This window comes from Pocillopora verrucosa, chromosome 9 (genome assembly GCF_036669915.1).
Source record: "Pocillopora verrucosa isolate sample1 chromosome 9, ASM3666991v2, whole genome shotgun sequence".
In the NCBI taxonomy this organism is placed as follows: Eukaryota; Metazoa; Cnidaria; class Anthozoa; order Scleractinia; family Pocilloporidae; genus Pocillopora; species Pocillopora verrucosa.
Genome location: NC_089320.1, coordinates 17,807,033 through 17,822,023, shown reverse-complemented (window position 1 = coordinate 17,822,023; position 14,991 = coordinate 17,807,033). Strand labels below are relative to the sequence as shown.

Here is a 14,991-nt window from a genome sequence, read left to right as displayed (position 1 = left end):
CCCTCTTTTTTTCTAAATATACTTATAATAAAGTTCGGATATAACGCGCGCTGTCATTGGTTGAAAGAGCGTGCTCTATGAGAGTATAGAGCATAGAACTGAGCTAAAGCTGTCACGCCATCTGCCAAATTGTACAATGTTCGACCTTCTCCGGGACTTATTTTTAGCTTTTTTCCGATAATTGAAAGTGAAATTTCGGAACAAGCGAGCCGGCAAGTAGCAACAGAAGAACCAAACAAAGGTTTGTAAACATATCAGGCGCCGTAATTTACATTATTAAAACATGAGCAGATACGAAAATCCTCAAAGGAAAAACAAAATAGACATTCCGAGTTTTAATGATTTTCACGCTCAGTTAGATTGCAAGCTTACGAACGGGAATAAAAATCAAACACAGCTAACACTCGTTTAGTATATAAAGTTATGAGTTCATAAACAAAACAGAACAAAACAGAAATTATGAAAAATATAATCAAACTGACATAACTGTTAAAATTCATACTAATCATGACGGTGTCTGAGCAAATATGATCATGCTGAAGTCCATCGCGGCTCGCTTAGCATGGCGATCTCCGATCATTACAGTAAAGCAAGCCTTAGAAACTACATATACTACAAATAGTTATTATAAAAAAAATAGAGAAGCCTTGACTGTGCTCTGTTCTGTTATTAAGCACTTAGGAAGCGGCTAGAGCACTCAAGAAGTGGGGAGAAACACGAGACGTAGTCGAGTGTTTCTCCCTACACTTCTTTCGTGCTCTAGCCGCTTCCTTCGTGCTTTATTTAACAAATAGAGAAGCCTTGGCTGTGATCTGTTCTGTTATAAAGCACGCAGGAAGCGGCTAGAGCACGAAAGAAGTGTAGGGAGAAACACGAGATGTAGTCGAGTGTTTCTCCCCACTTCTTGAGTGCTCTAGCCGCTTCCTAAGTGCTTTATAACAGAACGGAGCACAGTCAAGGCTTCTCTATTTGTTTTATAATAAAGAATCCATTAAATTCCCCGAACATTACTTTCAATTTTCAAAACAAACTTTATTTCCAAAGCGAACAACAGTGTCGTCAGCATGCTCTATACTCTCATAAAGCACGCTAAAATAAGCCAATCAGAATCCCTGTTAGAATGGTTCAAATAATCTGATTGGCTGTACAAGACTAAAGCTGTCAAAAGTGTCAAACCATCAAAGTTAAAAAACCATCAAAGTTCACCTTCTGCGATAGTTTAGTTATGTAGGTCGATTTTAACACTTTTGCCTGAAGTTTTTAAGTCTCTAATACAGAATCTTGAAGTGAAATGTTTAGTGAACTTCAGCCGAATTATGGCTCATAAAAACACGCGAGTTTTTTCATATGACAAGGTAGAAAACAAATTGTTCAAGGCGAGTGTTTTTTGAATGAACGACAGCCGAATTCACCGGAACATGAAGATCGCTCAGGATGACAGCGTCGCAAAACTCGGCTGCAATGACAGATGTGACTTTCCACTCAACGCATCGGAAAGGATATCAGAGCAAGCTCTTATTTTTTCACTCGAAGGGCGGCCGATGTAGTTTCTGAGACTTGCTGTGATGACCGGAGATCGCCATGATGAGCGAGCCGCGATGGACTTCAGTATGATCATATTCGCTCAGACACCGTCATGATTAGAATGAATTTTAACAGTTATGCCAGTTTGGTTATATTTTTCATCATTTCTGTTTTGTTCTGTTTTGTTATCGAACACTGAACTTTATATACTATATGAGTGTTAGCTGTGTTTGATTTTTATTTCCGTACGTAAGCTTGCAATCTAACTGAGCGTGAATCAATCTTTAAAACCTCGAATGTCTATTTTGTTTTTCCTTTGAGGATTTTCGTATCTGCTCACGTTTTAATAACGTAAATTACGGCGCCTGGTATGTTTACAAACCTTTGTTTGATTCTTCTGTTGCTACTTGTCGGCTCGCTTCAGGTCCGAAATTTCACTTTCAATTATCGGAAAAAACCTAAAAAGAAGTCCCGGAAAAGCTCGAACATAGTGCAGTTTGGCAGATGACGTGACAGCTTTAGCTCAGCTCTATGCTCTATACTCTCATAGAGCACGCTCTTTCAACCAATGACAGTGCGCGTTATATCCGAACTTTATTATAAAACAGAACAGAGCACAGTCAAGGCTTCTCTATTTGTTAAATAATTTATGCAACCTCGGTACTCATAGTTTAGTAACGGAGACAATTACTTTTGAAGTTTATACGTTTATCTTAATTTGATCACAAAGCATCATCGTCTGGAAGGATCATTTGTTGCAGGCAAGATGGAATTTGTTTCGTATGTTTACTAACATGTGAGCTCGTTATTCTTCGTTTCTTGCAGAGGAATTGTGTTATTAATGCGAGATCATCAGTGTATCCTCAAATTTCCGAAATCTCTCGTTTTTAAACACCCTTTTCTATCTCTTGTCTAATATGACTTTTTGTGCACGACTGAGCATTGCCGGGCAACATTTGTCCAAATATATCTCCGGTTGTACTTATCTTAGTATTTTGTCAAAACTACAATCATTTTCTTGATCCGCTAGATAGGAGGCTTGTACGGTGATAACCAGAACAAATATTTAACCTCAGAGTCGGTGAAAGGGTAGGATATCTACATGTACCTCTCGCTTGATGAGAAATTATTAAATAATCTTTCACTTTCGTAAATCAATGGTCTGAGAAAAACCAATTTTTGGAATTTCACCTAAAATTGAGAGAAAGCGGATTTGAAGGATAAATCTGGAAGACAAATTTGGAATGCTACCGATAGGAAACACATTTTGCCTCAGATTAGAAAAAATCAAGCACAATTAAATATGTAAATTGAAATTGAAAGCCATGAAGTACGTATCTGAAAAGTAAGAACTAGAACTACGAAGTAAACTAGACGAGTTTGATGTCACTCAGACGGGTACTTAGTTCAAATGTCGTAGGAACTCAAAGATAATAATGATGATAGTTATAATATTACAAATGATTCAAAATAGAACGTCTAGGATTGCGTGGACGAGTGCCGTTAATCAATTTAAACTGTAAAACCCCCTGAGAAAGATTTTCAAGTTAACATTTGTAAAAACAAATAAAAGGATTTTTCCGCGTTACTGCCTTGTGGTAATACTTAACTTTTTTACAATCATATCCGAACAACTCTGTCAAGATCTCATAATTTTGATTTATTTTATTTCTTTCCATTGTTTGGCTGGTTGGCATATATTTCTCACGTGTAAAGCGCTCTCAGCTTGCTTATCACTGATGGTTAATACAAAAACCATGAAGCACTCGCAGTTGGATAAAGTCATGTAAAAAGTGTAAATGAATCATCATTGCAGAGAACCAAGAGGTTCAAACCAATGTTCCTCATAGAGTAGGTAAGTAAGTTTTAACCCCTTTTTGGTGCTCCACTCGTCAGCAAGAAACATTTTTTACGCGGTTTCCTTCACCTTAAAAATGACTCTCACTCACGGTATCCTTTACCTCCCCCTTTTGCCTCATATCCTCAACGTTATAGAAACTAGGAATAAACAGGACGAATATGTCATCACATAGATATTCTCGATTCTCCTTTATTCCTGCGGTCAGAGAATTGGCCAGAATGGTGTACCGAAAAGGAGCACGTGCTCCACTAAGCCATAGATTCAGTTTTTCTTATTTTTTCGTCATATGTACCAAAAAACATCATTATTTTATTTCTGTAGATGTTTTAATTTCCATCAAAAAAAAAATCACAGTGCGGTACGGATGGTTTTTTCCGTATGATCCTTGGACTTCAGTAAAATAGGACGATCATCTTTGAAGATACCACAGCTTCCTTCTTTCTAGCTTGTTTTTTTTTTTCTTAGGTCATGTCATGTAAATGCAAGCCAATTTGGAGCGATTAAAATGAATGTTTCAGTGATAAAAATAAGCGCACATAGATATGTACGAATATAAATTTCAGGATCATCTTGCATCTCAGAGATCGACATTCTCACCTGGAATCAGTATGAGAAGAGAGTAGGAAAATTGTTTTTCACCGTGACAAAATGCTTTGACTTAATGTTTTCCCGTGCTTTAAATCAAGATTCGTGGTCAATTTCCCAAGAGAAAGTACTCGCACGATACGCAAACTTTCTTCTTTGTGGCTTTTGATTGGATTTTATTTTTCTCTCTCTTTCTGAGTGTAAAAGAAATTAGCTTGTTAGTTGTGTGGTGCCATTTTGCAAAAACAACTCCACATAAGTTCATGTCTCATATTCGTGGCCCACGAATCCTCCTTAGGAAACGTGGGAACTTTATATGCACAACAAATTAACCATTAAAATCCCAAGACCCGATTGTAAATTTCCCCCTCCAGCTGCTACATATTTCCTCGTATTTAATTACGAGAATTCGGTGCTAGATCACGATAACAACTTCTACCTGATACGTTTTAGTATTCTCGTCACTTTTTGTAGGATAATTTGTTGATAACACAGGGAGAAGTTACATGTTAATCACCTCTGGGATTATAAGGATTAAACGGGTCTTATATAACTTTTCTTTTATCTTTTTAGTATCTAGAACCATTGTGAGTAATATGCAAATATGAATTCGACAAATGTTTCATCGAATGCTTCGACGACTGTTTCCTCTGCTGCGCCAGCAAGCGAAGTGAAGATTGGAAGATCACTATACACTCAGACAACGTGCTTTGTTATTGCCACGATGGCCTTTCTTGGGAATCTGCTTGTAATTCTCCTCATCCTTGTGAAAAAAGGAAAATTTTTGAAGAAATCTTACAACATTTTGATTCTATCCTTGGCCATGTCTGATATTCTCACCGCTTTGATGCTTGTCACAAACCCAGCTATGGTCCTTGGTGACGCGTTTCCTTATCCTAACAATCACGTCTTGGGCGATGTCTTCTGTCGAATTATTTGGAGTCGTACGTTTCTCTTCCAGTTGTTGGTTTTCTCTGCCTACATCTGTGTGGCTTTGGCAACGGAGCGTTGGTTTGCAGTGGTTAAGCCTCAACAGTACAACCAGGTCTTCAACAAGAAGCGCACGCTCGTTTATATCTTCCTCGTGTGGCTGTGGTCGGTTATCCTTTGTGCTTCAAATTCGTTTCAGCTCTCCTACATATCGTCGAATCCCCCAAATAGCCGATGCAAATGGAACTTTGGCTCGGCTACTCAAACAGTCCGCATCATTATCGCAGTCATTCAAACCTTCTTCAAAATGGCGTTTCCGTGTCTGACCATGTTGTTCCTGTTCATTCACATGGTTTACAAAGCAAGCAAATCCACAGTCACCTCAGTTGAGAGCAAGGCTAAATTGCGCGGAAAAATAACGCGGATGGTTGGTGCGGCTTCTTTGGCATTAATAATCTGTTTCGCACCGTCTCAGATTAACTACACCCTGGCAGTGGCGGGAAAAACAAGACTAGATAACACCGTACACCACGTTCTCTCGCTCTTGGCGTTGGTCAACAGCTGTTTGAACCCGTTCATCTACGGGCTGAGCAACAAAAATTACCGCCAAGGTTATCAGCAGATTCTACTTTCACTGTACCCTTGGTGCATCAAGAGACATGGAAACAGAGTGGTGTCACGTCCGATAAGTCGCCGGACCGATTTAACCAGGCCGGGTACTTCGAGTTAGAGCTGAGAGTATACCATGTCGTTACTGTTCTTGTTTCAAAGAAGATGCTGCCATGTAATTTAGCATGCTAAGTGTCTTTCCTTTTGGTATCATTTAACGAAACGTCAAAGAGCAAGCCCAAAAAACACATCCATCTAACTTCTGTCAAAAATATTGTATTTTATGTACAAAAGTGAGTGGCGAGAAGAATCCTATCGAAATCAATTACATTCACTTAACCATGATAAACATTTCGCCAAAGTACAAAGTAATAAATATGGTCTCAGACTTAAGAGCAATGAATAATCTTTTGATGTAAAAAAAAAAAAACAAAAAAACAGATCGAACGCTCCGGAACATCTGGTGTGAACAAAGTGTGAATCATGCTGATGAGCATGAATTTTCAATTTTGTTTTAACTGCATTGCTCCTGTTTTTCAGTTATGCTAATTAACCTCTCACTCTGGCACACAAATTTGTCTGCTTAAAATGACGTAACAATAAACGACTTCTAGAATTTGGTTAATGAACTCGTTGGTGCTAACGTTTGTAACAGTCACCAACACATGAACAATTGAGCAGAGTAAAGAACCAGAGGAATAGACCAACACAATAAAACGACCTCTGGAATATAACGGAAGTAATTATTTAAAGAACTCATAAAGGTTCTACTTCAAATGAGGCCATTAGTGCATAAGTTTCAAGTGTCTACGGAAGGCACTTAAAAAGGTCTCAATGTACTAGAAAGTCCCCTGAGGGGCCAGCGCGTGGAAGGAACATCTTTGTTATCCACGTCCAAAAGCATAACAGGCTCTCGCTGACAAATCCTGGACGAGTAGCATGGGCACGAGTAAGACACAGCGGCACGCACGGGGTCATTCAAGGAGGCTTTCTCAGTCTGAGGAAGAGCAACAATGTGTACCACAGGGAGAGGGGTTGGGCCTGACTTTGGAGGAGCGTCCAAAAGGTCCCCAGTGGTTTTCTCCCAAGCACAGCCCCACAAGTAGATACCGTACACGAACATTCCGTCTAGCGGTGGTTCTCTCAACTAGAAGGTAAAATTAAATAAAACAGCAATTTGTGATTTTAAGCTGTTAAAACGATTAAAATAAAGTGATTTACCGGACATGTAATTTTGAATTAAGCGTGAGCGAAGGGCAACAATCAGAGTTGCACCACAATTGAGTCTCAGGGATCTGATGACCCGCTGAACGATGTACAAAGAAACCATTCCTGTATACTGCTAGGATCAGTCAAATCAAAACTATCCTGTAATTTGGTACGACGCTCTTCAGAAACAGAAAAAGGAACAGACTAAACAAGAACCAGAAGTGTTAGTCATAGCTGCTTGGTTCAGTTTTCTACAAAATAAATTCAGTTGTAATTTGTACTAAAACGCCTGCACGGCACTATACAAGGAACAGCCAAGTGGCTTAGGACAGAAGAGCTTAAGATCTAGGAGACAATAATATTTTAAAACAACATTCTAGGTCATCGAATGTACACTTTTTCTCCTAAATAGAAAAAGAAGGCTTGCTTACGTGATCTTTATCTCTTCCAGTGATTTCTGTTTGATACACAAACGGTTCTGTTCCTGAAACTCTTCCTTCATAGTTTCTGACAGCCTCCTATGGAAGACCATTAGGTATCAATAAATGAGATCAAAACGCAGACCCAATATTTACAAATGAAACGTTTGCTGTTTTACTGTTACCTGTTTGATGATGGAGAGAAAACGCCGTGGGTTAAAGAAGGCTCCAAGCCAATATGCTGGTACTCTTTCACGACCCTAATAAACGAAGAGGAAGTACTTCAGCCGATTATTAAGATAAATAAGAACATCAAACCGCCTTCGCATAGATTATTATTTACCTGCACAATAATTCGGTCAATATGCGAAAACCGGTTTCCAAGGTCGGTAAACCAGGCGGCTAAACTCCACGTGGGGGGAGGGGAGGATTCTCCTCCTAGCTGACTCCATTTTCTAGGAATTCTCATGTGATACAGGTCATCAGCAGAGTCCAGCAACTCCTCGCTGATACGGTCACCACAGAGACTCTCCTCAGTAGCAGCCTTGATTGACTGCAACAAACAGATCAGCATATTAGCGGCAAAGAAAATACCAGACCGAATAAACTCAGAGCACTTATATTCTCTACAGTAGAATTGAAACGAAAAACGAACGAACGTAAAGTGATTTGCAATGGTTAAGATTTCCGTGTGCTTCATTTGGCTGTTTGAATTTATTGTACATTTATGGGAGGAGCGCTCAAGAAGAGGTATTTTCAAAGTTCTCATCACTTTACTTGTGCTCCTTACTGCTACTCAATTGTTGTTGTTTCCTGATGATATCAGAGGGAGAAAAGGTAGTAAAACCTCTTTGGTTCCCGTTCCATCAGAAAGTGAACACGGAAAATGTCTAGAGAATTGTCAAGGGATTACGGGAATTTCAATCAAACGAATGGAATCAAGAAGAAGGCCACCAATTTTTAATCAGAAAATATACTTTTTTTTCGGAAACTAACTGATACGCCAGATTCTAGCAGAAATTCAACCAAAACGTACATACATACAGTCTCATAGTAGCACAGAAAAAGTGAATAAAACAAAAGTCATTTACCAATAAAGTTTCGCGAACACACGCCAATAGTCTATGCATACATTCCATCTCAGCTATGACGAAGAGGTTAAAGGAGTTTGGACCTCCAGTCTTCTTCATCCGTTCGTAGACACTCTCCTGTAAATTAAAAATAAAAAAAAATTCTTGCAATCAAATGTTTAATAAAACCTCTGAGGGGAACGTTTAGAGAGAAGAAGGAGAGCGAGAATGTTCATACTGTAGTGGGCGTACAAGTTTGTCACACTACTGCGAAGAAAGCTTTCTGTCGCTGGCTTTTGTCCTCTCCAAAATACTAAGCTAAGGTTCCTGTGGCTTTTCTTTTTTAGATAGCAGCTTTAATTTAGTTTGTCCGTCGTCAGACAAGATAGTGTTAATTTTGATAGAAAAAAGGCCTATTTAATTTGATATATTAGCAAAGAAAGGGTTTGACAGGAACAAAAACAGTAGAAAAAACAGAAACTTCAGAAGAATACAAGTCACCTTCGACCAAACTTTTGGAATCTTCGCCAGCATTGTCGTGCATACTTCGTTTAGATCAACTTCCTTCCGACTTCGAAACGAAACTAGACTGGCGCTAGCGAACACTCCCGCCCCAGCAATACTAATTGACCCTGCCCCAGTGGTGTGCGCAGCTGAACTCTGCTGAATAACACCTGAGGAGGGCAAGAGCGTGGATGGCTCCGTAACAGCGTGTGTGAGCGTGTCGGACGAAGCCATACGATCCAGTAGGTAGTTTAAACGAGTGAAAACGTACTGTTCGTCTCCCAGCTGAGTCTGAAACAACAAACCAATCATATTCGTTATAATGTTTCGATGTTACTGTGGTTTGAATGAGGCAGCTGCGTGCAAAATTAGAAGCCAATCCCAGAAATTTTCGAGGGAGTGTAGAATTTAATCTCATCTAATCCCCTGCAACCTTGGCCATCCCTGCTCTGTCTCGGTTAGTGATTTGTTTCCTGCGTTTTCTATCTCACAAGGTAAATATTCTGTTGTGTTAAACACTCAAGATTTTTTTTAGTTAGTGATCATTTCCATTGTTCTCGTGGCCATCATGAGTGGTTCAGAGGCGATATCGTAAAGAAATTAGATGCTAGCCACTATTTAGTGTCTAAGGATTTAAAGTAGTCTTTACAACAGATCATTTTAGAAAAACCATACTGTTTTGCATGCTCCACTTGTATAATAGTCAGTTTATCTTACCTCAGGAGAGGGGTGTAGGCCACATGCTTCGGGAACTTCAAGACCTTCACCAGCAAGCCCCTCAAGCGCTGACCACACGCTGTTTAGTTTCACGTTGCTACTGAATAAAGCTGATGGTAGTTTGTACTTGACTATGGAAAAAAGAACGCAAGACAAAATACTTTGAAAATACAATTAAAAGCCTATGCAGGACCATTGTCAAAAATGTGAATAAAATAAAAATCAAAGAAAAACAAAAACACATACTCTTTGAAGCTTCAAATTCCCGTTTGACTGCGGCTGGACTGATCCAGTAATCAATCATGGCACTCAAGCCCTGGCGGTCAAATTCATCACTCACACCTCTGCCGTACACAACCTGCATTTTCCCACAACACAAGTAATTATGATTCGCAATGAGCAAAGATAAATGGAGAATAATACATAGGCACGCGTAGATACGGAATTTCTCCTCAATACGGCTTTTCTCAGGACTGGAAATCCTTTCATAACACCGCAGTTTACATGATGAAAACTGATATCAACGAAAAACAACATCTCCTAATTGTCATAAACAATAACAAAATCACTTTAATGGTTAAATTAAAATTTGTTTCACCGCTCTTGAACATTATCAGAATTTCACAGCCACACGACTTTCGCCACCAAACGTCACCGTAAATAATGAAAATATATGCGCAATGTAAAAGGATTCCCTTATCACAAAATAGTTCGTCGAAATTGATGCAGATGAACTTTTCTGGTCGGTGCTATGACAGCTCACAGCTTTCTCTCATTTACGAAAATCTCAGTGAATAACATTCAGAGTTAGCGCAACAGGAAGCAGTTCCGTCGGTCAAAAGGTACAAAGTACAAAAGCTCAGTTGTAATATATTACAACTTCTGGTTAACGATACCATTCAAATTGTGGTGAGATTAAGCTTAGGCTTAAGAATTTCGCCCACAAGAATAATGTCCATTCATTTTCTCAGGTCACGTGGGGGGGGAGAAGAAGGGGAAGAGGGTTGTTGGGGGGGAGGGCGTACCTCTGTTAACATATACCGTAATCCATTCCACTGGATAGGCCTCGTTGATCCAGCCCCTTGCCATGCCATATCTGCATTGTCTTGAAACTCGCGTACAGCCAGATCCAACCCTTGCTGCGGAAAAAAAGTTGTTTACGTCAAATTATTAAATCTGCCACTGTGAACAACCGAAATCGACCACATAAATAATCCGTGATACTTACCCAAAGTTCCGCAGTCCCTATGTTCCTGAGGTCCATAGGCTTGTTCCAGCCAGTCAAGCCAAACCTTGTTCGTAACCGGACCAAACTGTGTAACATACACAGATTATGAAGCAGAGCAGGCCACTCTGGACGCATGCTCACTCGCATCAGTTCGCTATCAACCCACTGAAGGGACCGCTGCAAGCTGTCTTTTGTGTTCTGTCAAAGAAAATGAAAGGCAATTTGTATTAGATATCACTCCTGATATATAAGTATAATATAAATCTTCCTTCCCCCCCCACCCCCCGAAGGTAATGAGAATTCTCGAAACCTTTGAGGAAGTACACCACGATAATTTTAATGTCCCTTGGTGAACTGAAGAAGTCGAGACTGTCAAAACTTTGGCTCGACAAGTAGTTCACGACCACTCTAATTTCTTACATCAGCTTTAATGAAGCAATTAGAGGGACTCACAACATAAAGAGGATCAATGTCAGAGAGAATTGCATTTGAAAATAAAATAAAACCTTCAATAATCGTTTGTTAGGACAGATGGAGCAGTTTTCAGTTGAGAGCCTAAAGTAGTCCAAGATTGCTTTGGTTTCGGGTTACTTCGTGATTGGTCCCGAAAACTTGCTTCGGGTTACTTCGTGATTGGTCCCGAAAAACTTGCGCAACTTTCTCAAACATCCAAACCTTACATCAATTGCGACTTAGTCACTCATGTTTTCCCCCGCTTTGTACAATTTTCTTGTTTCAAAATTTGAGTTCACAGGCTCCTTGTAGTATTTTTTTACTCTGTTATGACTGGCTGTTGTGAATACTTTAGTTATGGTATTACGACACTCGATCGAAACTCGAGGAATGTAAGAATAAACTTTAAAGAATCGAGTGTGACTGAGGATGGCTAACGCAGATTACAAGCAACGTGATAAAAGACTTTGCCTAAAGTTTATAAAGATTTACAAACTGTTAGCTATCTTCTTAACCCTCTTTAACTTCGTTATATCTAAAGCGGTACCTTTGGTGAGTCAGCAACAACCTTTACAGCAGATTGCAGAAGAGAGGAAGGTATGTCTGGGTGTGGGTGGACGGACACCCACAGTCTAAACTCGCTGTCCACTGTCTTGGTCTCCTGCATGAACGAGTCAAGTGCTGCCAGGAGACGGGGTGAATTGTGTGCGTTATGAAGAAGAACCCAGTGACCCTGGATAAAGAAAACAAGTTAGAAAAAATTTTGTTGGCAAAGAAAGTAAGTACAAGTACAAGAAACACTAGAAAGTAGAAAACGTGCAGCACTCTCGTAGCACATCAGCAGCAAATTTAAATCAACCGCGTGTTGGTCATTCACGTCTCCGCGCCTGAATCGTATACAACTAATATTACCTCTAATATACTATAGTATACAACTAATATTACCTCCCTGAAATATTAACCCATTGGTTGGGCTTTAGGATTACAATCGCTATCAAATAGCAAGAAGGAGCACCTCTACCTTACTATAGGGCAAATGTTAACAAGTTTCACTGCTGCAGTTTACACACCTGTACCATGGCCTTGTGGATCGTCTTTCTTGCCGCACGTTCTTCGCCAATTCCAACATTTGCTAGAGCAAGAACATGCAACTCCACCTGCCGAGAAACAAATTGGAAGCGAGAAATCCATAAAGTCTAGTTTTAACAAAGAAAATTTGAAACACAAAAAAACAAAGAAATCGTTACACTTTTGACACCAACTATTCTTACAAACAAACGACTTGCACACCTGTTTCCTTTGCGCTCCTTCAATAACCAACTTTTCCACCATATTGGCTTCTTGGGTATACAGCAGCACAATTGGTGTGCGACTCTCGCTCTGACGATACGCAAACGGTAAGTCCAGTGGCATTTCTGTAGTGTATCTGTCGGGAATAAAGCAGTGAAAAGAACGATAAACATGCCTCTTCAAATTTCTTAAAACTGCCAAAATCGTCAACAAGTATAACAAATCATTATCCATGAATCAGTTACGCTGTGCAAATTCATAGTCAAGACCATTACATGCAATAAGAATCTGTGCCTTCTGAAACTGCGATACAGTCTTAAAGATTCCAGGAGCAGAATGAGAGGTGATAAGTCGAAGACTCTGGTGACTTAGGCTCGACAACCCATCTGTGTTCGGAATGCGATCCCTTTTGCGTTCCTTACGAGACTAAAAGTTCCCTCTTAGGAAGATCAACGACCGGAGTCGCGAAAATGACGGAAATCGAACCAAGTGAGACCCTGAGTGGAACGCAAAATAAGATCATCCATTATTCAATTTACGGTTTTAAGTGAGAATAGTTTGACAGTTAAGGCGGAGGAACGTCCTCGTGATGTTTTCAAAATGTTTTCGTAAATGAAACGAAACATGTTTTTTTTTTTAAGCGGACATTGAAGACGACGATGTGAGAAAACGTCAAACTTCAACCAATAGGTTGGAAACTTACTTCTTTCCCAAAACAGACGTAATAAAACACGTTGCAGCTGGCATCAAGCGGTCTCCACGGAGGGATCGGATCACCATGAACCTCTGAATCAGAGTAAATCTGAAAAACCGTGCAGAAAGAACTCATATCAAGGCAGTTCTGACAGGTATAGAACGCAACCGCAACAGTTTATCATGCTATCCAAAGGCTTAAAACAAATGAGCTGTACTTTTTAACTGTTGAGGTGTTCGTAAGAAAAACTGTTTATCACATGGCCATAATCATTCGCAACGTACTTATCATCCAGGCCGTCTGGAAGGGCAACCAGCTCAGGTTTTTCATGCTCCGTAATTTGCCTCCATTGTGTTTCACGTCCATCTCTTGTCATCTTTTCGAAAGCGTCCTGAAACCACTCAAAATGGGTTGCTAAAAGCTAAAAGCAGAGAAATATGTATCAGTTCAACAACGCAGTTTATCTTGAGGAATATAACTGAGGTTGGAAAATACACCTTAACCGTGTATCACGACTCACGAGCGCAGCACGCGATTGATGTGGATTGTCGTTACCGGAATATTCCCCTACCCTACCCTCTCTGAGATGTTTATTAATTTTTTGAGTAGCTGTTTGTATCATTTACTGAAGTCATTGATGTAAATAGTCAGACTTCTTGCCTCAAAGAGACTGGGAAGGCAAAGCTCTCTCTTATCTCCTGAATTCGCTTCGAGACAAGGTTTCTTGTCCCCAAGTGGCGCTGAAACTCAAGGCACTCACCTGAAGATAAGAATACTGCTCGTCTAACAACCAATCAAAAGGCTTCTTAGAAAGAGTGCGAGACGCAGCTTCAGACATGGCACTGGGTTGAAGCGCGGTTTTCACAGCCGCACCGAATGATGGGTGAATCAAGAACTCGCGGTCACCAGGGCCCACACGACCACTCGAGTCTTCAACCTACAAGTGGACACAACGAAGAAGAAGGTGATGTAAACGAGAAGTTTCTTCCTTCCGTCAATAATTATTTAAACTAGCTTTCACTGATTTAACACTCGGAGCGAACTGGGCCTCTCTAGGTTACATGCTACTGTGAGTATTTTCACTACTCCTACCCGTCGCTTCGTTTCCGACAGGTCGCTGCCACCCATTTAAGCTCCTGGGAGGCAAGAAGTGATGTGGAGTGAAAGCATGTCGCTCAACTCAATGACTCGGGTAGTCATGAGAAAGAAAGTTATGATTCAATTTATGAGTCAATGCACCGACCACAAGCCCATCTCAACTCATCTCATATCATCATTGCAAATAGAGCTGTCTCAATCAAAAGATTTAATCATCTTCGAACTTTTCTTTTTCTTTTTTTCAATTTCCATCTTCAAAGACATCTCTCCATACTAAAATAACCAATGCTGGTGACAGGCTCTATCACTTGCCGTGGGAAAGAAAGGGGCAGGAGGATGTGACAAAATGAAGAATTAACAGTTCCACCAGCAAGAAATAATAATTAAGCAAGCCTGTTATGACAGAGTTGAGTTTACCTCAATAGCACAAAGTAAGGAAAAAAGAGGCCTGTCCCGTTCAAACAGAGCTCGAGCTGCCGTGTAGAACGCGCTTTGGGTTAACCTCTCCACCACTGCTTTTACAGCAGTTCTGAAAGAGAAAGAAAAGAGTAAAACCTTCAACAGTTTGTGAAAAGTTCTTCTTGAGAATATCGGGCGTGGCTCAACAGAAACAAAAAAAAACAGTTTGAAGACCATCACAGAAAGAAGAATATCATTATATTAATGAAAATTAAAGTTTCTATAAGCATGAACCAAATTGGGAAAGTTACACCTTCAATGGACGGAATATTATTCTTCTTTAGATTACCCCTTCGCCATTTCCTATACTGTCCCTTTATCATTTACTTGCACCCATTTAC

At 40.0% G+C, this 14,991-nt stretch overlaps 2 protein-coding genes across 2 annotated transcripts in view; one reads left to right on the top strand and one right to left on the bottom strand.

Annotated features, from left to right (window-relative positions):
• Window positions 1-4,574: 4,574 nt before the first annotated feature.
• Window positions 4,575-5,630, top strand: LOC131775848 (melatonin receptor type 1A-like). The gene has a single exon (XM_059091957.2). It carries the CDS (start codon window positions 4,575-4,577, stop codon window positions 5,628-5,630), a length of 1,056 nt encoding a protein of 351 aa, XP_058947940.2.
• Window positions 5,631-5,781: 151 nt separating this feature from the next.
• LOC131775845 (dynein axonemal heavy chain 8) overlaps window positions 5,782-14,991 on the bottom strand; it is a 58,487-nt gene continuing 49,277 nt past the window's right edge. Inside the window, exons 78-94 of the mRNA XM_059091955.2 lie at window positions 14,609-14,720; window positions 13,854-14,030; window positions 13,378-13,514; window positions 13,103-13,201; window positions 12,400-12,535; window positions 12,180-12,266; window positions 11,657-11,842; window positions 10,657-10,854; window positions 10,454-10,567; window positions 9,675-9,786; window positions 9,429-9,559; window positions 8,709-9,002; window positions 8,229-8,345; window positions 7,481-7,690; window positions 7,323-7,397; window positions 7,150-7,236; window positions 5,782-6,656 (exon numbers count right to left, since the gene is read on the bottom strand). Of these exons, the coding sequence (XP_058947938.2) occupies window positions 6,330-6,656; window positions 7,150-7,236; window positions 7,323-7,397; window positions 7,481-7,690; window positions 8,229-8,345; window positions 8,709-9,002; window positions 9,429-9,559; window positions 9,675-9,786; window positions 10,454-10,567; window positions 10,657-10,854; window positions 11,657-11,842; window positions 12,180-12,266; window positions 12,400-12,535; window positions 13,103-13,201; window positions 13,378-13,514; window positions 13,854-14,030; window positions 14,609-14,720 (2,599 nt within the window). The 3' untranslated portion in view covers window positions 5,782-6,329. The remainder of the gene's footprint in view (window positions 6,657-7,149; window positions 7,237-7,322; window positions 7,398-7,480; window positions 7,691-8,228; window positions 8,346-8,708; window positions 9,003-9,428; window positions 9,560-9,674; window positions 9,787-10,453; window positions 10,568-10,656; window positions 10,855-11,656; window positions 11,843-12,179; window positions 12,267-12,399; window positions 12,536-13,102; window positions 13,202-13,377; window positions 13,515-13,853; window positions 14,031-14,608; window positions 14,721-14,991) is intronic.